Source organism: Lasioglossum baleicum, chromosome 16, assembly GCF_051020765.1.
Source record: "Lasioglossum baleicum chromosome 16, iyLasBale1, whole genome shotgun sequence".
NCBI classification, from domain to species: domain Eukaryota; kingdom Metazoa; phylum Arthropoda; class Insecta; order Hymenoptera; family Halictidae; genus Lasioglossum; species Lasioglossum baleicum.
Window position 1 is genome coordinate 6,894,361 of NC_134944.1, and position 22,877 is coordinate 6,917,237.

The following is a 22,877-nucleotide window of genomic DNA, read 5'->3' on the forward strand; positions in this document are numbered from 1 at the left end:
GTGTGATATTCGATGGCAGGTGCGCAGCGCTCGGCTCGTATGTGGCAGAGCTAGTAATTAATTCTTTTGGCGGTCGTTCGTTCGTTCGTTTCATTAGTTGCATATATAATAGAGACATGGGCGAAGAACCGGTCTAACTGTATTGAGATTCTTTTTAAAAGAGTCATTAATCTCCAGCAGTGACCTTGTTGAAAAGTGGTCGTCACGCTATAAATGACCGAGCGGCCGATAGAATTCAATTCTCTATATGTATCGGACTTTAGCTTCGTGGTACTGCGACTTCTCAACAGACTATAGCACTTTACCCACATCCGTCATCTTGTAGATGAAGTAATCTAAAGTACGGATATTCATATACATACATGTATACATATATACTTACTATGAATACAGCTCAGGAGTGATATTCAATTCGTGAAAATGTTTATAATTGAACTATTCTTTTTTATTTTATACATATATATATGTAATTCTGAAACATGCGCACTTGAATTGAATATGGAGTTCATAGGCTATCTTCGCAGGGGACGATTTAGAAACGCATGCGCAATAAGAATTGTTTCTGTTGAGTTTCACTTCTGTGACAGTGCTCCTTGTGTATACTCTGTGGTCATGGTGTCTGTACCATAAAACATCGTATCAGAGAATCGTATCATAGATGGGAATCAATGGGAATGTGACATCCCCGCAGAATAATAGGTCCATGATTACGACCTATTTAGAGCACAATAGCACTGAATAGCACCGAGCATTATCATTTGAAGCTTTATTCAAACATCGCTGTTTGAAAGAATCATTTGAAGGACTGCAATCAATGCTTTGATTACTCACGAAATTCGCATGACCAACCCCCTGCTCCCGCCCTGTGAGTTATTTAAGCGGCCCCTACACGGTCAATCAGGAATGACAGTCTGATTGAACAGTCAGACTGTCAATCCTGACTGTGATCCTGACTTCAATCAAAATAAATTCATGTAAATTTGCTCCGTGAGATGTAGGTAACAAATTCTGATGATTATAAAAATTATTTTCGAATGGACGAAAGCCTATTGAAGACTGTTAAATAGTTTCTCCTCCACTTCCTGTGATTGAAGCTCGGATTTCGAATTTCCAAATATCTGAAAATCCGTCAGTCCATTTCATCAATCCGCCTTTTACGATCAATCCGAATGTCAATCTTCGACGTGACTGTCATTCCGATTGACCGTGTAGGGTCCGCTTTATAGATAACTGGAGCCATTATACACAGCGCAACAGTAAAAACATGCATTCAATATGTTACTTTTTGTATTATTCTTTTATGCTCCGTATTTATAATTCTTTAAACGATCCATTTCGAAGAATCCTATTATGAAATCCGAATTGATTTCAGCAGATCTATGACATTGTCAAAATGTTCTCGAATCAAATTAATTATTTTTTTTCATGTCGTTTATTATCATACAATTGCATTCTATGAATTATTAAACATAGCCAATTTGTGTTTTCACATCTTTCGATTTATGTATTAGACTCTATCTACATTTTACATTGCGTACTATGGAAGATACAAAAAGGGAGGTTATAGTATCAATAAAACTTTGTGTTAGTGTAGACAGGCGAAGAAGCTTGGTTTCTGTTTTTTAACTTTACGTGTTTATGTGACGTATTGTAGATAATTCATAAAACGTAGGAACCTTTTTATTCGTTGATTCAGTTTTGCTCGGAAAAATAAATACAAGTGAGTACTCGATGATCACAAAATGTTATGACACAATTGATGGTGACTTAACCTTATTGTACGATCTGTTTTAAATATGTATAAATGCATTGTGATTAGTTTATGCGTTATTCGCGTTGATGTGTTAATTTGAATCTAACATAGGATTCCCCTTTATTTGAATTGTATAGAAATCATAATTATAAGTAGACCGCGATGTTTATGAAACTTTTAATTTTTATAAGCAAATTTTAAGAAAGTGGAAGCAAATAAAATTTTATCTTCAGTGGTAGTAGCCTGTATAGATCGGAAATAAATAAAATTCGTATCAAATTGTGTGGAATTTTATATCCTAGCATTTTTTTTAATTTTTGAAACCATAAATGCATGAAGATCCGCTGTCTATTTAATTATAAGATTATAATTAACAAAAAAACAAATATCCTCCGAGTTGTATTTATATAAAGTTAGTGTAACCATTAATCTATTAGTAGACTGCGGATCTTTATGCATTCGTGACATATGAAAATTTTCAAAAAATATTAGAATACGAAATTCACTACAATTTGGTACGATTTTTATTAATTTTGTAATTACAAAGGCCATTGCCACTACAATTAAGATTCTATTTTTGTTCCACTTTCTTAAAATTTCATTGCAAAAAATTAAAGATTGTGTAAATCGTTTAATGCTTCAGCAACAATGGAGTCCGATTACGATGAAAACCATGGTGGGTGGACAGACGAAATGGCCAGGACCACCGAGGATTGTGGGGGAGAAGACAGCTTCGATAATCCTCAAGAAATATTAAACGAATGTTTAGATAAGTTCAAAACTCCAGATTATATCATGGAACCCGGTATATTTATGCAACTCAAAAGGTGAGGTATATTTTGAGGGACAATGTATCTCCAGAAATATGTTTTTAAATATACTTTATATATTCTTTTAGATATTTTCAAGCTGGCGGTAATCCTGAACAAGTAATAGAATTATTATCAAAAAATTACACTGCCTGCGCTCAGATGGCAAATCTCTTAGCAGAATGGCTAATTCTTGCTGGAGTGAAGGTCTCAGATGTTCAAGCAATGGTGGAAAATAATTTGAAAGATATGATATTGAAGACTTTTGACCCTAAGAAGGCGGATAAAATTTTCACAGAGGAGGGTGAAGTATGTTCAAATAATTTGACGTAACTAACTCTGGTCTTCGAAATTTGTTGATTCGAGAAACACTTAAAAATAAATGTCTTTTGCGTTAGACTCCTGCCTGGTTAACAGAGATGATCCAGCACCCCACATGGAGATCTCTTATTTATAGGCTCGCAGAAGAGTATCCTGATTGTTTGATGTTAAACTTTACTATAAAGGTATAGACCTATAATAACTAGACTATGGATTTTTATGTGTTTATAGCAAAATTGAGTAGATGAAATTCAAAAGTGTGAGAATGTTTAAAAACCTGAAGATGTCAATATATGATTTCTCCTCTACTATAATCATTAAGGGAAGAAATAACATTTAATTTAGTTTCTTTGTTTTGCAATTGATGCGGACAATTTCCACTTTGCATAAAGATCCCCAGTTTAATAATAACTCTTCGGAGCTATGCTTTGTTGTCTGTCTGTACACTTGAATTCATTTTGTCCCTCTAGCTTATATCCGACGCGGGCTTCCAAGGTGAAATAACAAGCATCTCGACGGCAGCCCAACAAATCGAAGTGTTTTCGCGAGTTTTAAAAACTGCGATCGCTGGATTTTTACAAAATACAGAGGACTGGCAATCCAGCATACAAGAATGCGCGGTTAGTAATGCGATCATGCACTTAACGCATGGAAACAGCGATTTCATCTTGTCACATCTTCTCTGATTTCGTTGTTAACATTCAGCGATTCTACAAGAATGTTTACATACGATGTTTCTGTTAGTAGAAAATGGTATGTCATGGACAACATACCTACGTCTATAGTCAAGTGTTGTTGCAAATTTTGGCACAAGAAGCACGCGGTGGATTCATGATGAAAAGGCTCTCTCAAGAAATCACGAAGTGTGCTCAGCAAAAGTAAGAAGAAACGATTTAACGTATTACAGTGTGTGAAAGGGTTAATTATTATACGTTTTTATTGATCATGTACCACGTGTTCAGCCACCACGACGTTACTCCGATAACGATGGCGTTAAACGGAGCTTCGAGTAGCCCTAGCGCGTGCCAGGCGTTAGCGTCTATGTTATCGAGGAACACTCTAAATCCTGCCGACATTAGTGTTCTATTTCGTAACTATTCCACCGCGGAACCACCTCCGATAGAGTTACTTCGAAACCCGCAGTTCCTAGGTAAGAAACTTGTTATTCGAAAAATGGTACATCAAAATACATTTTCGTATTTGTCGCAGAATTGTTGGTCGATGCGCTTTTCAAACCCAGCGTCAAAATTAATCCCGAGCATAAGCCAAAGTATATTTATTTATTGGCTTACGCAGCCAGCGTGTGCGACATCCCCCCTAAAAAAGGTCACGCACGCAAGTTAAACAAAGACGATTTGAAAACGACTATTCAGGCGATTGAGAAAGTGCATAATATCTGCAACATTAATAAAGGATCCACCGAATTGGTCGCCGAATTGCATACCTTATACCAATGCATAAGGTACACTTAATGAAGGGTTCTCTTACCATTTATTAATATAAACGTAAGTGTGGAAACTTGTTTAATCCTATATACTTTTATTCAGATTTCCTGTCGTGAGTGTAGGTGTAATTAGGTGGGTAGAATGCACCGTAACAGAACCATCGTACTTCAAATTGTGCACGGAACACTGTCCTGTACACCTTGCACTGCTAGACGAGGTGGTCGTCTGCCACCCTCTGTTGCATCCGAAAGTGTTGCAACTTCTTGTACAGTTATTCGAAAGTAAACAGGACGAACTAGAGATACTTGTACAGGTATGAATATCCGAAAATGCATTCTTAAGTGCTCTTTATCGTTCGAATGAAATTTTTATATTAATGTTGTATAGTTGGAGATGAAAAAGATGTTGATCGACAGAATGGTCAATCTACTGAGCAAAGGTTGCGTGGTACCTGTGGTGTGTTATATTAAACAATGTTGGCAACGAGGAGATACCGATGTTTCCTTAATTCGGTACTTCGTTACAGAGGTACGAATCTCTTTAACATTAATTAATGAATACATTACAATTGCATCGATCAAATTTTATCTTTAGGTATTAGAAGCCATTGCTCCACCGTACACAACCGAGTTTGTTCACTTATTTTTACCGATGGTGGAAGACGAAGAAATTACAGGAACAATGCGTGGTGATAGCGATAACGATCTCGTTTCTGAATTTATCGGTAAGTACCGTTCGATGTCTTTACAAATTATTAGGCTGGACGTAAAATTCTGTCGTATTTTAAAGGTAACATTTGAATCGATTTATAAAAATCCATGTTTAATTTTACAAAGCAAAATTACCTGCTTATTTCAAATATGACAGAACTTCCCCTCCAACCTAATACAAAGCAAAGTTGTTTTAAATGCAGCAGCGTATCTTTCCAGTACACTGTAAAGCACATTGCCCTACCATAAGGTGATGCATCTTAATAGACAAAGGTAGGTCGATTTGGAAAAAAGAACATGGAACTTGGAGAGAAATATTTTTACTTCAAATGAGCATGTGTGGAATTACCATATACAAGTTACTACTGTATTAAACTTTGCCGTTTCTTCTTTCATGCGTAATGTACGTGAACCTAGGAAAAGGATGACTTCCTCTCATCTGTGATATCCCAATTTAGACTTTTTCTGCAACAAACACAGATAGCGTCAACAGAATGTAATTTGTGTAAATTATTACATTTCTTGCATTTGTTAATAAAGAGAAACTAAAACGGTTTACTTTTTCTAACAGTACAATATTGGTTAAATGACATGCTATGGTAAAACGTTAATTTGTCACGCAAAAAGAAAATCAATCATATCCGGGCTTTTATCGAAATCTGTTTCTGTAAATAGCAGTTATGTACTTTCGTGAACAGGGTTAATTTCACACAAATCTCAACCAATCATTACATGGAATTGTGAACTTACAAATTCTCGTACCTATTACTTTTCATCTGTAATTAAACATTTTTCTGTAGTACATTGCTTAGGCAAGTGAACCGTGTAACTCAAATGCGAGCATAATCAAATGTTAAGAGAAATTTCCTATTAAGATGTATAGGGTGTACAAAATGTAATGGTCATCCATCTTTAGCGACGAATGTCTCTTTAAATTTCGTTTATGAATTCCACTCAATTAAATTTTGCAAAAACTTCAACAACTTTATCTTCATAAGTATTTGTATGTGACATATGGTTCCTTTCAAACTTTTTCTCTTCTCGATGTGTAGAAGCTGTTGAAAGTTGTTGCCGTAACAACAATTTTACGGCAAGTTTCTTTTACAAATGTCCACCGATCCAGAGGTATAGATTCACCCCTAGGATGGTTGACCATTACTTTTAATATACTCTATATATATAATTGTACAAAGAAATACTCGTTTAGAGCTGGTCCCCTAAAGTTACACATAAAATAAATAAACCTCGATGAAAGATCATATCAAAATTAACTAGATATTATAATAACGTTTCTGAATATACTTACTAGCTGGTTTACCGTCTTTCCACTGAGTGAATCTTACGTTTACATCGTCACGTTTCATTGCCTCTGCCCTGGCGTCGGCTTTCAGAGCTTGTCTAACAAGTTTCGCAGCAATTTGCGAATAATTGATGTAACTACAATACAAAATTTAACGTGTCTTACTCTTAAGTTACATAACATATATGAAATAATATTAATATGTGCTAGAGCAGTAGACACATTTCAATAGAATTGTCTTACTTTAATCCTGCTTGTCTCCACGCAGACATTTTTATGTTTCGTGTTAGTTTGAATTCAAGAAAATCTTAATTTATCTTTTCCACGACGTGCTAAGACAGACCGACTATATAAATTTGATCGGGCAGTCTGACGCAGTGAAGTTGTCTGCGAATCGGGATAATGATTTTTGTAGAAGCGAAACTCCCATGCGAAATCTTGAACATATACTTATAGACCCGGCTTCAGATAACATGCCTTGTTCCAAGATTACATCGTTTACCAGATGATGGATGTGGGCAAAATGCTATATTTTGAAAAAGATATATTTATATCACGGTTTTGTAGTTTATTTTCCCAAATTTTTACGAAATAATGCATAAATATACTTGTATACCTCGCTTTTATATCGCTACCCATCATTTTCAATTATCTTGTGACGTAACTTGTGGGCATCAGATACTCTGTTATCTTGGAACACTGCGTTCTACATACATATGCATATTCTATATATATCTATGCCGGGTCTATAAATATATATGGTCGAAGGATATAAAAAGATAACGAACTCAATGTCTGTTTTAGAATTTCATTTGAATCTCATTTTGTTCTAGATTTCGGTGAGAGCGGTAAAAGGATTTGGAACTAGGAAACGGCTTCCGATTGGTGGCGCGTGACAGCTTCGCACACTCGGCCAATCGAAACGTTGTACTTCTCCCTGATTCGACCAATCAGCCGTCCGTACTAAGGCAAATGCTGTTGGTGAACTCGCGTGAGTACAGAACGAATCAAACGAATCGGGACCACGCAGCGTAAATTCATAATGGATACCTAGCAGCTGATTACTGACTTCTAGGAAGTTTCTCACAAGATGTCGGGGGGTATTTTGCGTGACAAGCCGCTGGTATGCTTTCGGACGATATGACTTGCTCGTTGTGGTGCATGTCTGCAAAATTCCGGCCTACGTTAAATCCTAGAGTGTTGTAACATTGCTGATGCGAAGATCGACAAATTTCGACGAGCCTTCTGAACGTAAAAACTGGAAAGAGCCAGGGGGATAGACTATCTCTGCAAGAATTGTGTCAGTGCGTGTATTACTGCCAACTCCAATATTTGGAATACTAATATCTCTTCTGATTATCAGGCAGAATTTTCCTATCACGCGAGAACTCGGTTCTATTGAAACACAAAACTATTAAAACTATTTCATATTTGGGATGGGAGCTAAACCAAGCGCCGTAGCACAATCTGCTGGAGGCAATGGGCAATCCTCTACTGGAGAGAACGAGACTACCATGCAGAGTTTTTCTGTGCTCCGCTCTCTACCCGAAGGTGTTAGCATGTTGCAACATCAACATCAGCAAGGCAATCAGTCTCAGACTTCTCGAGTATCGGGAGATAGCAGGCAACGCGCTCGCTCATTGAGTTCAGTGCCGGATCTTTCCTCCGAAGAACAAAGCAGTCTTGCTTCCTCCGTTGGTGTTGGAGTCGGCCAAGCACTCGGTCTGCCGCAACTCGATTCGGACGATGCAGACGAAGACGGTGGACGAGTTTATGCTGCCCATAGCTTGCCTTCTCATATTTGGTCCGTCAACGGTGAGTTTAATGGCTCGAACTCTTTGTATAACGAATTAAGCAACAGCTGAGAAACATTATATTCTGTTATGTTTGTAAATGTAATATTATATATGTATGAGATATATATATATACATATATATATACATATACATCTATATATGTATAGGTATATACAAAAGCACACACACGAATATAAAAATGTAACACACATGTGCGTATACGCGCGCACGCGAGCGTACATGTGTATACTCACGCACGAGGTATGAAAATTTATAGCATAAATATATACATATCGATTTTTAATATAGTAATATCAGAGATTTTATTATTGATTACATAACAGTGTTGAGCTCGTACGTATTTGCGTGTGTTGCGTGCGTGTGTGTGTATATATAGATGTGTTTGTGTGTAGCTATCATAATAAGATGAAACGTCATTTTCCGTATTTTAAATAGAAGAAAAAAAATAAGTAGTTCATTGAATGTTTATATCCACGATACGTTCTATTGTTGTTGTTGTTCTTAGAACTATTGAATGTTTTCAAATTGTTTCGATCTCTCGAGAGAAGTTGACGTGCAAAAGGATTTCTCGTGCCGCGTATTATTAATCGGATTTAGTGCGACGAAAAGTTAGGTTATGTTGTGATATCACGTTTTATATTGAAAAGCTTTAAATTAATTGTGAGCAAAAGGCGGCGGACATTTGTTTGGCGCATGTTGTCTGCTAGTTGTCCCGGTAACCACATGTAAATCAATCGTGATCAAACGTAGTTGCGTAAATTTTAAATCACGATCGTGGAAAAGTGTAAATTTACAAATAATGACGTTTTAAGATCGAAACAAAATTTTACTATTTGGGATGGAAGGGGTGAAGTTATGCCGATTTTATTATGGGAATTATAATAAGTTCATGCTTAAATGAGTCTGAGACTGAGGTTGTTCCAACTAATCAAGTGAGAAGAATTCTTTATGGTACAGTTTACACTATTTTTTTACGATTTATCGTTTATCATCTCGTTCCCAGTTCCTATTCATGAATAATGTGTTTTCTTTTAAAGGTCTAAAGTGTCCTGTATGCTCCAAATTTATTCTACCGGATGATATAGAATGTCACCTGGTCATGTGCCTGACCAAACCACGTCTTAGTTACAATGGTAAGTTTGTATTTATATTTCTGCGGTTGCAACGTTATAATATATATAGAAGAAAAATATTTAACGTATTGCTGTTTGTATCGCATTGCAGAAGATGTATTATCTGATGAGAAAGGCGAATGTGTTATCTGTCTCGAAGACTTACAACCTGGTGATGTTATAGCCCGTTTACCATGCCTTTGTATATACCATAAAAAGTAAGTATGTTTATATGAAGTTTAAGCATTATTATACTTTTTGTTTTTTTTTTTGTATTAACTCTAAAAAGACACAGTGACATTTTTCACTGAGACGCATAGCTATACATGCAAATGTCTGTATGTACAAATATTATTTTCCTCTTATAGTTTTTGTAAAGTATTATTAAAGTTCTGGGAAGTAGCAAAGACATTTATATCCTAATGTTCGTTAGCAGGTTTCTTTTTGCAAGGTTGTAGCGATTCCACAATGTCATTCTAGGGTTAATGATGGAATTCTATGTGTAATTTGAAACCAACCGAATGTAATTGATGTATTTCAGCTGCATTGATAAATGGTTTCAAGTGAATCGTAGTTGCCCCGAGCATCCTGGGGATTGATTTATACCCATTGAATATGGAAGAGCACAATGCAACTTGTTGCTGGCCCAGAAGACTCTCATTTCGATGGGAATAAAATGGGAGGAAACAGCAAAGATTTGAAAAAAGCTAGTCAAGATGGCTGCTAGTCCACTGTGGTGGTTGGTGCGTGTGGTTGTTCGACTGAATGACACATACTCAATTTGAATATGAGAACAGACATTTAATTAAATCCTTGATTATATTACTTGTAAGCAGGGGACTTAAAAATCGCCATAAGATTCAACGACACAATGCTATTACTTATACGTATCTGTAATTAATCTATTAGTGCTCTATAAGCTTATTATCAATTGTACCATATTTATAAATTTTACTTAGTTCTACATCTTGAAGTCGAATTAGAGTTAAGCAAGATGATCTGCATTGTTATTGGTTATTTCACCTTTTTTGGAAAAGGGGGTAGAATGAGTGTTAGTCGAAGGGCCTGTATAATAATTAGGCAACATCTATTTTAAACGAGTTAATTATATTTTTAATGATTTCATTATGAATCTAATGTTTCATTTTTGTTGTCTGTTGGGGAATGAATACAAGAAAGGATATTTTTGATACTTTCATAAAAGGAAGAGTCGGATATATAAAAGTTTTAAGAAATGGACTTTTACTAGTAACGCTGTTGAAGCTGTAACAACAATAAAACTATACATTTGAATTTTTTTATTAGAATTTAAAGTTTGTGATAAATTTCTTTTACTTTTTTAGAGAGAAAGAGAGCGAGAGAAAGAGAGAGCGAGAGAGAGAGAGAGAGAGAGAGAGAGAGAGAGAGAGTGAGAGAAAATCGACGTTCTCCAATCATGGAATGTAAACTTGCTATTAGTTGAAAGTTAGTTATTTTATAATTAATATCTTTTTTATATGGTAAGCATTAACATAACTCATGGTAGTTTTTGTAACAGAAATAAACATGGTCTATCAATTTTCCAGTAATATACGCATTGTATATATCTGAATTAGACTTGTATTACAGATCGTAACAAAAGTCTAATGAAAATGAGGAAAAAAAATTTCAAACCAAATACAACTGCAAAAATGAATCAAGCATTCAATATGTTAAATATAATAATAACGATGAAATAAATACATAAATTCTGTATTAATAAATCTATTAAATTTACTACTGTTTTGAAAATTATGAATAGTGAGTGGTATTGTTATATTTTTTTGTTTAGAAATCATTTCATTTAAGAATATAAACTCCTACATATAACTATAATTAACGAGGATTTTCTCTATTCAGACGGAGAGAAGTTTTTAATTAATAGTATATAGGTACCCACATGATGTTTACGTTGCTGTGTGGAGTCGTTGATCACCGTGACTCGAGGAGCTAATTACTCACGGTATTTTAATTAGGAACCGTAACAGATCGACCAGGAGTATGACCGGGATAATCGAGTGTAAGCAAAATAGAATAATAACATAAAGTAGGCCGTTGTTGCCGATGTAAGCGCACAGAATTAGTAATCGTTAGTGGAAATAAAAAATTTTCTATGTTTCATTATATTATAGAGATGTGTTAGTTATTGACTACGATCTAAAAAAGAAAACAATTGCCAAAAAATTCTCAAGAATACGTTCAAATTTCCCTCTCAAAATACAAATTGCATGAACCCCTCTCTGTCATGTATCAAATAACTACTATCAATTCTTTTCTCATTTCTGTATATATTCATTAATAGTAGTTATTTTTACAAGCTTTCATTAGGAAAAGGCAGTGTCGAGTTTCACGAACTATTGGGTTGGCAAGAAAGTAATTTCGGTAATTTTTTGATTCAAGTAATGATAAAATATTTTCCATTTTGTCCGATGGTCTTTTGCCATCTTTCTGATAGCTTCATAATTCCGCGCTCATAATTCATTACATTGCTCCGAAATTACTTTCTTGCTAATCCAATAATTTTCACGAATTTTATCATTTTTTGGAGGGATCATTTAAATGGGAAATGTATATAATTGTGTAAAAGCTCGGAAAAGCATGCTACAATGCGTATACGCGGTCGGAAGGTAGAAAGTTGCCTTTCATCGACGCGGTCGTTTAGAGTCCCATGAACGAGAATGCCCATGAGTTGAAGGTGTTCCCCACGCCCTTCACATGCCCTTCATTCAGTATGTTTATCAAGGGCAACACGGAGAACAAAAGACGGGGAATGCTCCCGTTGATACAGTTTCGTTGCACTTGTATTTAGTAGCATGTATACATTAGCGTTTCAAGTTAAAAGAACTTTCTTAATCATTACAATTCTGTTCTTTCAATTTTAACATTATCAGTTAACTGTCAATTATACATGTTGATACTTATGAATTATTTAGTAGCATGGACGAGATATCTGTACACATCTATAATTGTTACATCGAGATTCGCTTGAAACTACTGTTATTGTTATTGTCATTGTCATTCGCGTCAGTATATTTAGAATTATTCTGACATTTTCAATGAGCAAATAAACACAATCTACAGTACAAACAGAGCTATACGCATGTATATACATATGTATACATACCCGCGTACATAATGTACACATATATGTACTAAATACATAAATGCATTCCCGTCCATGGTATCCAACATTATAAACTGTTGTTCTCTATGTTTTTGAAAACTTATAAACATAGCAGACAGATATATACGTACCGCAACAATGTACTGTATAAAAAATCAAACAGCACTGCGCAGAAATTTATATTTATGCGGGAAAAAGTTGTAATCTTTATGTTTTAATAATCAAAGTACGCAGCGATTTAAAAAATGATTATATTTGTACATGTAGAAAGAGATATACTAGCGCGTTGATTTCTCTGGAAAATGATTAATAAAAAAATGATAAAATGATTATAGTATCGCGCGCTATCGTGCTAGGGAAATAAATGATAAAAACAGTCGAGTATGAGTCGAGTAGACGCGTTACATGTTGCATACACGGAATACATCAGATGTATATACAACTTGGTTCTATTTATTTTTTAACTATACGCTTGGTTACAACTTTTTTTAAACTTGATATGTATGGTCATGACATTTACTAATATGTTCTGCAATCGTATTTTTCAAGAGTTAGTATAAGTATAACGAACAATTGTACATACACCGTGAAAGTTCAAATAATAAATTCGATTTCTATACTTATGGCAGAAAACGTCGCGAACCGTTTGTAGTTTGAAAGTTTCAACTCGCGTAATTTTTAGTTGAATACGACCGTGTGTTATATGTTTTATTTTTAACGGAATTGTTTTTGCTCTGGCCGCGCGTATAAAGAAAACAATTAACACCCGAAACGGATCGGTTTACAATTAAAAATTTCTGTGACATTTCGATAATGCCATTCGCGATTGAAGTAAATGCACGGAATATAGTTGGCATGACACATAACCTAGAAACGCATAACTTTCAAAACGATTTGCGGAAAAGGTTTTCATGTGATTATTAAGACGTTTTAAACATCAGTGAATCAGTGCAAGTGGTATTCAACGTTGACTTCGTTTACGTTCGATTATTGTCCTACGGTATCGTACGCTGTTTATTCATTTACCAAGAGGAATAACTATTTATCCTATAAATCGTTGTATTTACAAGAAAACCTACGAACAATATAAAATCAGTATGCGTTTGATTGTGCATTTCCAGAAGACATACTTTTAGCGAAGTGACCGCCGAACAGTGTAAATAACATCGCTGTTGTTGTGAAAAATCAAGTTTGATGCATCTATCAAATAATAACCTTGATCAGTTCGAAACGAGAATTGCATCGGGAATATATTAATGTTCCGTGCAACCTTCTCTTGTCAAAGGTAATTTAATCGCATTTTTTACCGCCCCGTTTCTCTTTCGAGTATGTATATACGCGCAAGTCGCATTAATATTCAATGCTAATTTCAGCTGATTGTAGGATGCTTTTACAAAATAATTCAATCGACGATTATTATTTTAGTCGAATCGTTAGGAAACGAAAGTAACAGAGATCATTTCGAAATACATGGGAGGAGATTCGCAGAGGATTATTTCAATACCATGTGAAGAAGTTTTTGGTTAAAGTCGGTAACTTTGTTTATTTATTGTGAACGTTGATTCCACTAGCTCTATATATTACTAATATTTCTAATTTCTCTCTGTGTGTATGTGTATGTGTGTAGGTAGTCATGGATGAAAGGAGGGTAGCGGATTATTTTGTCATCGCTGGTTTGCCTGGTCAAGATAGTGATTTTGAGAATGATAACGAAACTCAAGAGAAATTGGAAGATTGGTATCAAGAGGGAACGCATGTCAAGGACATGCACATGAAACCTCCGATCACCGATCTCGTCATTATATTCCCAGCGTTAGGCGAACAATGTCCGGAAGGATATACTTTGTTAGCGCAAACCGTTTCAGGTTTACCAGCTGATTTAAATCACGGTAGCTTGAGAACGAACGAATGTTATTTATGTTATCGGAGGGGGAGAGACAAACCTCCTTTAGTTGATATAGGTGAGACGAGTTACGATATATTAACCCTTGCATAGTCAACTGTATTTCTTTAAACAATTTGTTAATCTTCCTCTCTAAATATTACAAAATTTCTATGAATGTCCATTCTTCGCTTGCTAATATGTTAATTTATAGTCTTGTAGCGAGAATTCGTGCAAACATGTGGAATACAGAAAGGTTTTAACACTAAACCGGTCAAAATGACTGGTTCCAGATATTTTATTTTACGATTATTGATATAATAAAAATAATTTCATAAGAAATGACTGTATAGATATCTTTAGTGGAGCACATATTACAATAGGAGCTGCACAAAGTCTAAATAATATCAATCAATCTATTGAAAACCATTTGGTTGACTACACAAGGGTTAACACCAGTCGTGAACGTATTCAAATGAAATTAGGAGAATGTATTTAACGAGAAACACCGCTTTCAGGTGTTATATACGACGGCAAAGAGCGCATAATGCAAGATGCGAAAATGGTGTTGGAAACTCCTAAGGGACATTTGGCGAACGTGAATAACTCGACGTCGAGAATCTTCGTGACGTACAGACGGGCAAGTCATAAGATGTCCTGCAATTCTTTAGTCGTGACAGACATATGCGTGATCTTGACGAACAAAGGTGAAACACCTCCGCACGCTTTCTGCGTTATCAATAAGAACTTGAACAAAGGCATGCTGGGCAGCGACGTGTATTTGTGTTACAAGAAGTCGATGAATCGTGCGAACCTGATATCATTCAAACCAGCCGTGCTGTACAAATATCCGATGTCGGATTACAATAGTTTCGTTTTCCCGAATTCCGTCGCGATGTTCTGTTTGCCGATGGGAGCGACGATAGAATGTTGGCCGAAAATGGCCAGCAAACCGAAACCGGTGTTCTCGACGTTCGTTTTAACCGTTGCCGACGCAGCCCAGAAGATCTATGGTTCGGCGATTACGTTTTACGAGGAGGTCGAACTGGAAATGGACATTTCCAATTCGAAAGAGAATCAACAATTGCCTGATATCCTCGCGGAGAACATTCAGAATTCTGGTAGGTGAATAAGACGTTCGTCGAGCGTGCAAAGAATTACGTTTCGTTGACTGTGCGTTCTTTTTCTCTCTCTTCCAGTTGACCATACAGAAATCGATAAGGGACAGTCGCAAGTAAAAGCGCTTAAGCAGACCGGAATACTTAAGAAGCTTACCCAACTCCAATTGGAGAAGCTGCAGTTGACGGATCCCGCTTCGCAGTCGTTGAACATCAGTAAATCGATATGCATCTTGTCCCACTGGCCGTTCTTCGACACGTTCGAGAAATTTTTAGTTTTTCTACATAGCATGGTTAACAACAAACCGCAGAACGTTCCTATTGAAAAGTATATAGCATATTTTTTGTACGACATACCGTTTCCGAGCCCGCAGAGACCAAGAATCCTTGTACAATTAAGTAGTAACGACAGATTAATTTTAACGCAACCGGAGGACTTGGCGTTGCCTAGGTCCGGCGCCAGTTTCCGGCAATTACTTACTAATTTAGGGCCTGACAATTGTTTACTTATATTGCTGTTAATATTAACCGAGCAGAAGATACTTGTACATTCGTTGCGTCCCGATGTTCTCACGTCGGTCAGCGAAGCTATCGCGATGATACTGTTTCCGTTCAAGTGGCAGTGTCCGTACATACCACTGTGTCCATTAGGCTTAGCAGAGGTAAATTATACTCCTAAGTGTTGACAATGCACGAGAGAATATTACTACGGTGTAATGTATAAAATGTATTCGAAATTACAGGTTTTGCACGCTCCGTTACCGTTTTTAATCGGCGTGGACTCGAGATTCTTCGATCTGTATGATCCACCGTCCGATGTCAATTGCGTCAATTTGGATACGAATAATATAGCGATTTGCGACGACAAGAAATATCTGACTGTGAAACTGCTGCCGAAGAAGGCAGCCAGGCAGCTTCGCAATTGGCTGGAACATCTTTACTCGAAGCTGATCTCTTTGGGGAAGAGTTATTCGTCCATGAAAGGTGCACAGCAGTGTTCTCGTTATTATTCTCAGCTTTTTATAGTTATTATTAGACTGCGGATCTTTATGCATTTACGAAGAAATTGGTCGGGCGAAATATAAAACAGTAAAAGACTTTAACAATTCAAGAATGTTGTAATGTTGCTTTTAACGTAACAAAGTCGTTAAGCGATGGAATCAATTTTTATTTTGCATAAAGATCCGCAGTCTAGTTATTATTGATGTAGACAATTTTTATTTTCCATGGAGATCCACGCAGTCTACTTATTAGTGCTATCTCGCAATCATTTTCAGACATAGACGACGAAGAGTTCAGCGTTGACAAAGAGTTCCAACAGAAGCGGAAGGAGCAAGCTCTGGAACTTGAAATACAAGATGCTTTTTTAAGATTCACCGCGACCATATTGAAAGGATATCGCGCTTTCTTATTGCCGATCACTAAAGCTCCAACGGTTGGCTCAACGGATCCGACCAGTTTGTTTAATATACAGGCGTTTCTTAGAAGTCGAGATAAGGCTCACGCGAAATTTTATAGCATGTTAGTGAAGACACAGATGTTTATAAGGTAATTATACGCGCACGCCGTGTTTTTATTCAATTATTTCAGCTTTACGTTTCTCCGTTCGCGCGGTATACTTTTATCCACTACTGTACCACTCATTACGATGCTTGAAACATAAATCAAATATTGATATTGGTATCAGATATCGTTACGCATTTACTCACGTATTTGTGTAAGCGATGATCTTACACTAAGCCTTACTGACAACTAGATATCTTATATTCCGATTAATAATATCGGTATCTGATTCATATTTATATGCCACAGTGACCGTGATTATTAGACTGCGGGTCTTTATGCATTTATGAAGAAATTGGTTGGGCGAAATATAAAACAGTAAAAGATTAAAAAAGTCGTTAAGGGATGTAATTAATTTTTATGTTATTCCTTTCTCCAAATCAACGCAAAACATTTTTATTTTGCGTAAAGATCCGCACTGTGTTTCAATGTTTGTTGAATACCGTAATTTAACATTTTCTTTATCTTTCAGGTTTATAGAAGAGACGAGTTTCGTATCCGACATGGATATGGCGGGTCTAGCGTTTTTCGACGAATGCACGGAACGTGTCGAGGATGAAAATGGTAAAACTATTAATGTAATATCAATTTTGTTGCCTTCCTTTCTTGCTTAACGTTATTTGTAATCTTTAATCGTTCAGTACCACTTCTGGAGTTGGACGAATCTCAGCACAGCGAACGAACAGTATTTATACCTCCACCGGAAGCTGGACCGAATCAGTCACCGATCGTTTATCGCACATTCAAATTGAATCCTGATCTGATAAGGCCGCAGAAACACTTCAACATAAGAAACGCGAATTTAAGTGCCTTCGGTATAATACCAGGAAGTCCCATGGCACGCAGAACCAAACACGAAATTAAGGTTGCGCAAAGGATGGCGCGTAAACAGGTAAGATCGTGTTCTTTGCTTCGATATCATTTTCGCTTCGAACTTACCAATAATTTTCATTTAGGCAGCGAAACCGAATCGGTGGGGCAGATGTCTGCTCGGCACCTGTTACAGCCTTTGGTTTTTACACCTGCCTGCTATGTTACAAGTATCTAACCAGCCAGCTACAATTTTACATCAGGCCTACGATTTGCTAGTGAAAATGTCGAAGTTACACCTCGATCCTATCGAAGAGGTGAGAGCTCTTTCACGAACTTAGAATGCGGCTGTTACTTTCCTTCGAAAGTCGAAGGTTTTGAAGTTTCGAATCCTTTGAATCTTCGAAGAATCGAAGCTTCGGAAAAGTAACAGCCCTAGCTTAGAAATCAATTTCACAGTTGTTCGAAGAACTAACGATGAGAGATTTCGGTTACAGGTCTGTTACAGAGCTATGATGCAGCTTTGCGGTGTTTACGGGCAACCTGTGTTAGCCGTGAAATTGTTATTTCACATGAAACGCAGCGGTGTCCAACCGAATGCTCTCACATACGGATTTTACAATAAGGTTCGTCAATTTCGTGTCTTTCTTAATTTCGTTCGATGCATAATAATAATAGTCGTCGATGAAAACTGCAGGCTGTACTAGAAGCAACTTGGCCGTCCGACATGACTAATTCCAGCCAATTGATGTGGAACAAACTCCGAAATGCCATAGTCGGAGCTGCGTTGTTTAAGAGGGCTGGCAAACGCAGCGCTAGACGAAGGTTGAGCTCGACCGCAGATTTATCGACGGTCGACGGTAAAATCGCGAATATGGAACACGCATTTTCTAGATCCAGCCTGGACAGCTCCCATTCTCAAGACACGGAAGCTGCGCACAGCGATTGTAAGCACTAATTAGTATGATTCAATGCAGTCGTTCCGATTCACGGTTTCGTTTTGTTCGCGTAGCTACGAAAGGAAGTTCCACCTCGGATTTGCCGGAATATGGGCCATTCGAAATAAAGAAGCTTCCGCGGCAGAACAGTATAGTGAAAGACTCTGTGGCATTGCACGCTATACAAATGGAGGAGCTCAATGATCTACCGATGACGCAAAGGTAACATAAATTGTAAACTATTCGGTATATGAAAAAATGATTGAAACGAAAATGGTGTTATCGAGTTTCTTTATTGTAAAGGATAAATTTTAATCTTAATTGAATTAATTTAATAAGGATATATGGGTCTATAATCATTTATAAATATCCGTTATAATTTTGTAGATTGATTCCAAACCTGGAATCGCCATTGAAGAGTCCCATACGCACACCGGTCACCGAGAATGACCCGTTGGGCGCCCTAATCAACGACGAGACGCCAATCGTTTCGCCTTCAGAAGAGAACGACTCGAATTGCTCAACGTGTACTCTAACTGTTTTTAATAATGTCGAGGAGAGACCGGGAGGGCCGCTTTTATTTCGAAGGTACATTTTGTTCGTCAATTCTCGTTCAATTTACAGTAAAGTCACGATCTAGCTCCCATCGCCTGTTCCGAGCAGGGACAGAGATCGTATAGGGAAACTATTTTTTTATGACTGCGTCGACCACGCCGACGTAGCTTGAGCTTCTTGGCCCCTTCGAGGGGATGCCCCCCACTGGAAGGGGTAGGCGAAGGGACAGTGATCGTGGAGATCCTCGGACAGCTTAAATGGCGACTTTACTGTACTTTCCCTCTACGTGTAAAATTGATTGATTTGTTTTATGTTTTAGCAACGTCTTGCCACGTAGCGCAACATTTCATCAATCTATAGACGAAACGACCGGCGTAGCGATAGGCGGCCAATTACAAAGAAGCGAAACAATGCCCCACTCTGTGGCGCAGCAAGGGGAACAAGACAAAGAGAGGGAGAGGCTGGTAGAATTGAGCAGCCTTTGGTCTCAAAAGGACAGCGTCACCTCCAGCCTGTCCAGCCTAGGATCTAGTTTGAAACTTAGTTTTAAGTAGGTCGAACTCTGTTTCTTTTTTCAAGTTTATTCAAAATATCAGCAAAGAATTAGCGTCGTGATTCGATCTAGGAAATTATAATTTATTGTAGTACTCATTTCAGCACCACAAGTTTAACAGGGAAGAAGTCGAACGAGCTGATACTCGGTGGCTTGAACAGTTTAAAATCGGCCGCCACGACAGTGGTGAAAAAATTTGACGTGATCAAAGAGGCTATTTCCGCGACCAGCACGCCCGTGAAACTTAAAGAGCGTGACTACAGAATGTCGCACGGAGCGTCGCACGAATCGCTGGATTCGCAAGACGGTTCTGTGCAAGATCGGAACGAAGCCATGAAAATGTCTGGTCTGTACAATTCGAAAGTTTGCATAGGTGAACCTGCAGAACAATTTTTTCTTGTGCACATCGGCGAAGGTAGCCGTTCTGCAGGTTCGCCCTCTGTTGAAGAATGAAGTGACACGAGAATAGATTAATTCAATGAACTTTCTTCGAACAGCTGATGGAAATATAGACTCTTGTTTGGACGATCTGGAATGTTTATATTCGAAAGGATCAAGGGAACTCGATGAACGAATCGCTGTCGAGCTTGTACTGTCTAGCGCTAGTCGATGTCATCATTGTGCCACCATACTCTACGACGAAGAGATCATGGCTGGCTGGCAACCGGAAGACTCAAATTTAAACACGGTCTGTCAGTATTGTGACAAGGCGACGGTACCTCTGCTGACTATTACGATATTAGACTATAGGTAATGAAAGGTACAGTATAAGGTCTCTGTAGGTGTCGCAGTCCCTGCTTTGCCAATGGTCACTTGTCCGTTAGAAACAGTTGCTACTAGGGCTGTTACTTTCTCGAGTAACCTTTACACTTAACTTTAACAGACTTCTACTCTTTCTGAATATGTTTATCAGGCTGAAACAGTTGCTACTAGGGCTGTTACTTTTTCGAGTAACTGTTACACTTAACTTTAACAGACTTTTACTCTTTCTGAATATGTTTATCATGCTGAAAATCGTGTAACAGTATTTTGAAACTCTTCTAATGTTTCACTGCTTTAAATTACTACTCATTTTTGTCATAACTGCATAAAATCCGCTGTCTATTCATTGTTATCCAATAATTTCTATAATAATATTAACCTGCGACATTTATAGAGGCGATCAGGTATACAGAGTGACTCGTGGGAAGCAAAACTGTCGAATATATCTGTTGATTTTCGGTTGTTTTGTTCTTACTTTCACTCACTTTGTATACGATAGGAATCTGTGGTAGCATGGTTGTAAAATTCACGTAAAATTCGTTGTTGAAGATGCAAAGAAAACGAAAGGAAGAACGATCCTCTAATGGGAGCACTAGTTGAACTTTTGGACAAACCGAAAGAATTATTGGAACCCACCACAGTGCCATATTTGAACCCTTTAGTTCTAAGGAAGGAGTTAGAAAGTGTCTTAAGCCAAGAAGGTGATACATGTCTGACGAAGCATAAGTTCATCGAAGAACATCCAATAGTGTATTGGAATCTTATATGGTACCTTGAACGAATTAATTTAACGAGTCACCTGCCAGATCTATGGCTAAATAACGATAAGAAGCACGAACAAATAAACTATGGTGCAGTAGGTGTCAAAACCATGTGGGATAACGAGAGACTCCATATGGATCGTCTGCCTATGTACCTTCAATGGAAATTCAATGTTGCGGAGGATAAAACGTAAACGCAACTATTATAATTTTTCGAACATGCAGAAATATTCTCATTATTTCGTTTAACACTTATATTTATACTTCATTGTAACAGGCTAATGCAGTCAGTGATCACGAACGTTCGTCGAAGTGATCTAGCGGATCCTATTAAAAGAGTGGCCTTAGAAAGAAGCAGAAATCAAGCACCTGACCAACCTCTATTTTCTATATACCGTGATATCTTGTTTTTGGCATTTACTGTCTTGGGTAGAGGGAATATTGATCAAGGTACACAGACGAAATTCATTAAGAAAATTTCTTTTCTGGTTCTATTGTACAGTCAGCGGCAATAATAAGTGGACACCCTTAAAAACCGCATAACTTTCTAGAAATTGGTCCAAAGGACTTGAATTTTTTTTAAGATGTTAGACCGGCTAGTTCGCTAGAGAATAAGTAAATAAAAATTTATTACGATTGCAATTGGTAGGAATTATACAAAATTTTTACAAATTATGTTTTGTCAACTTTTTTATCTGGGCCTGTAACGATAATTTAAAAAATGCGTTTTATAGATTTCGGTAACTTATATGCATATTGAAAGTTTCATCGAAATCGGTCAACATTGCAATGAGCTACATACGTTTAAAGATGGGAGCTTAAGGGTGAAAGTCGCAGATTTTGTAGCTCATCGCTACAAACTCATCTAACATCCTAAAAAAATTCAAGTCCTTTGGACCAATTTCTAAAAAGTTATGCGATTTTTAAGAGTGTCCACTTATTATTGTCGCGCTGACTGTACAATATATTATTCTAAGATAAATGTGTGAAAATTTGCTCTCGCGTTGCAGGTGTTTTCGACAGAGAGTATACTTTAGCATTAGAGAGATTATCGGAAGGTGAGCAGAAGCTGTTGTGTAAAATTGATGCTCCGCCCTCGATGATGTCGGTGTACTGCAGACATTATTTTAAGCAACTGAGCGTGTAAAAATAAAGAGTAAAAAAAGGTATAAAAACGAAACGGTGTAATATATTGTGAAAAATGAATAGAGAACATTCTGGAGAAACATTACAGGTTTATCTGTTCAAGTCTGATTTCGAAATTCGTAGCGGATCGATTTTCTTTACTAGATGAACGTGTGTGCGATCATTTTCCACGAAATTCTCTTCAAAGTGAAGAGCACTCGACGTGTGTCTCGCGAATCAAGCTTGTCAAACACGAGCTACACTTCTTTTCATATTCGAAGTATGCAATTTACTATAAATAATTTTTTTATTTAGAAAGTAGGCTGCGCATATAATTTCTTATGGCAATATGTGAATATACCCCTCTTAGTTGTATCTATCGACGTGATATTAATCATTG

The 22,877-nt window shown here is 37.1% G+C and overlaps 4 protein-coding genes across 11 annotated transcripts; 3 read left to right on the top strand and 1 right to left on the bottom strand.

The window, feature by feature from the left end:
• The first annotated feature begins 1,069 nt into the window (after positions 1-1,069).
• Th1 (negative elongation factor complex member TH1) lies at positions 1,070-7,554 on the top strand. 5 transcript variants are annotated; one of them, XM_076440598.1, is made up of 13 exons: positions 1,070-1,256; positions 2,397-2,580; positions 2,652-2,871; positions 2,961-3,068; positions 3,354-3,503; positions 3,631-3,761; positions 3,846-4,033; positions 4,093-4,345; positions 4,431-4,641; positions 4,716-4,856; positions 4,923-5,052; positions 5,258-5,311; positions 5,456-5,498. In XM_076440598.1, the coding sequence occupies exons 2-12, from the start codon at positions 2,402-2,404 to the stop codon at positions 5,290-5,292; spliced, it is 1,746 nt and encodes a 581-aa protein (XP_076296713.1). In that variant the 5' UTR covers positions 1,070-1,256; positions 2,397-2,401; the 3' UTR covers positions 5,293-5,311; positions 5,456-5,498. The 5 variants fall into 5 exon arrangements, with proteins under 5 accessions (XP_076296713.1, XP_076296715.1, XP_076296711.1 ...); XM_076440600.1 differs by lacking the exons at positions 1,070-1,256; positions 5,258-5,311; positions 5,456-5,498 and adding exons at positions 1,317-1,720; positions 7,172-7,329; positions 7,414-7,554; XM_076440596.1 differs by lacking the exon at positions 1,070-1,256 and adding an exon at positions 1,319-1,720.
• LOC143217006 (protein stunted) lies at positions 5,343-6,742 on the bottom strand. Of its 2 annotated transcripts, XM_076440676.1 has the most exons (4): positions 6,582-6,742; positions 6,345-6,475; positions 5,789-5,814; positions 5,343-5,503 (listed from the first exon to the last, which is right to left on the bottom strand). In XM_076440676.1, exons 1-3 carry the CDS (start codon positions 6,608-6,610, stop codon positions 5,804-5,806), a joined length of 171 nt encoding a protein of 56 aa, XP_076296791.1. In that variant the 5' UTR covers positions 6,611-6,742; the 3' UTR covers positions 5,343-5,503; positions 5,789-5,803. The 2 variants fall into 2 exon arrangements, with proteins under 2 accessions (XP_076296791.1, XP_076296789.1); XM_076440674.1 differs by lacking the exon at positions 5,789-5,814.
• LOC143216991 (E3 ubiquitin-protein ligase ZNRF1) lies at positions 7,354-11,045 on the top strand. The gene is made up of 4 exons (XM_076440653.1): positions 7,354-8,153; positions 9,194-9,289; positions 9,381-9,486; positions 9,810-11,045. Exons 1-4 carry the CDS (start codon positions 7,775-7,777, stop codon positions 9,865-9,867), a joined length of 639 nt encoding a protein of 212 aa, XP_076296768.1. The 5' UTR covers positions 7,354-7,774; the 3' UTR covers positions 9,868-11,045.
• Positions 11,046-12,857: 1,812 nt separating this feature from the next.
• Crag (DENN domain-containing protein Crag) lies at positions 12,858-22,580 on the top strand. 3 transcript variants are annotated; one of them, XM_076440533.1, is made up of 20 exons: positions 12,861-13,695; positions 13,784-13,938; positions 14,038-14,371; positions 14,811-15,413; positions 15,492-16,072; positions 16,154-16,394; positions 16,688-16,958; positions 17,446-17,537; positions 17,615-17,865; positions 17,930-18,100; positions 18,281-18,409; positions 18,481-18,730; positions 18,796-18,943; positions 19,109-19,309; positions 19,596-19,826; positions 19,922-20,175; positions 20,327-20,579; positions 21,141-21,542; positions 21,630-21,802; positions 22,363-22,580. In XM_076440533.1, the coding sequence occupies exons 3-20, from the start codon at positions 14,044-14,046 to the stop codon at positions 22,497-22,499; spliced, it is 4,716 nt and encodes a 1,571-aa protein (XP_076296648.1). In that variant the 5' UTR covers positions 12,861-13,695; positions 13,784-13,938; positions 14,038-14,043; the 3' UTR covers positions 22,500-22,580. The 3 variants fall into 3 exon arrangements, with proteins under 3 accessions (XP_076296650.1, XP_076296648.1, XP_076296649.1); XM_076440534.1 differs by having other exon boundaries at positions 12,862-13,695; positions 19,934-20,175; XM_076440535.1 differs by lacking the exons at positions 20,327-20,579; positions 21,141-21,542; positions 21,630-21,802; positions 22,363-22,580 and adding an exon at positions 20,260-20,313 and having other exon boundaries at positions 12,858-13,695; positions 19,922-20,192.
• Positions 22,581-22,877: the final 297 nt, after the last annotated feature.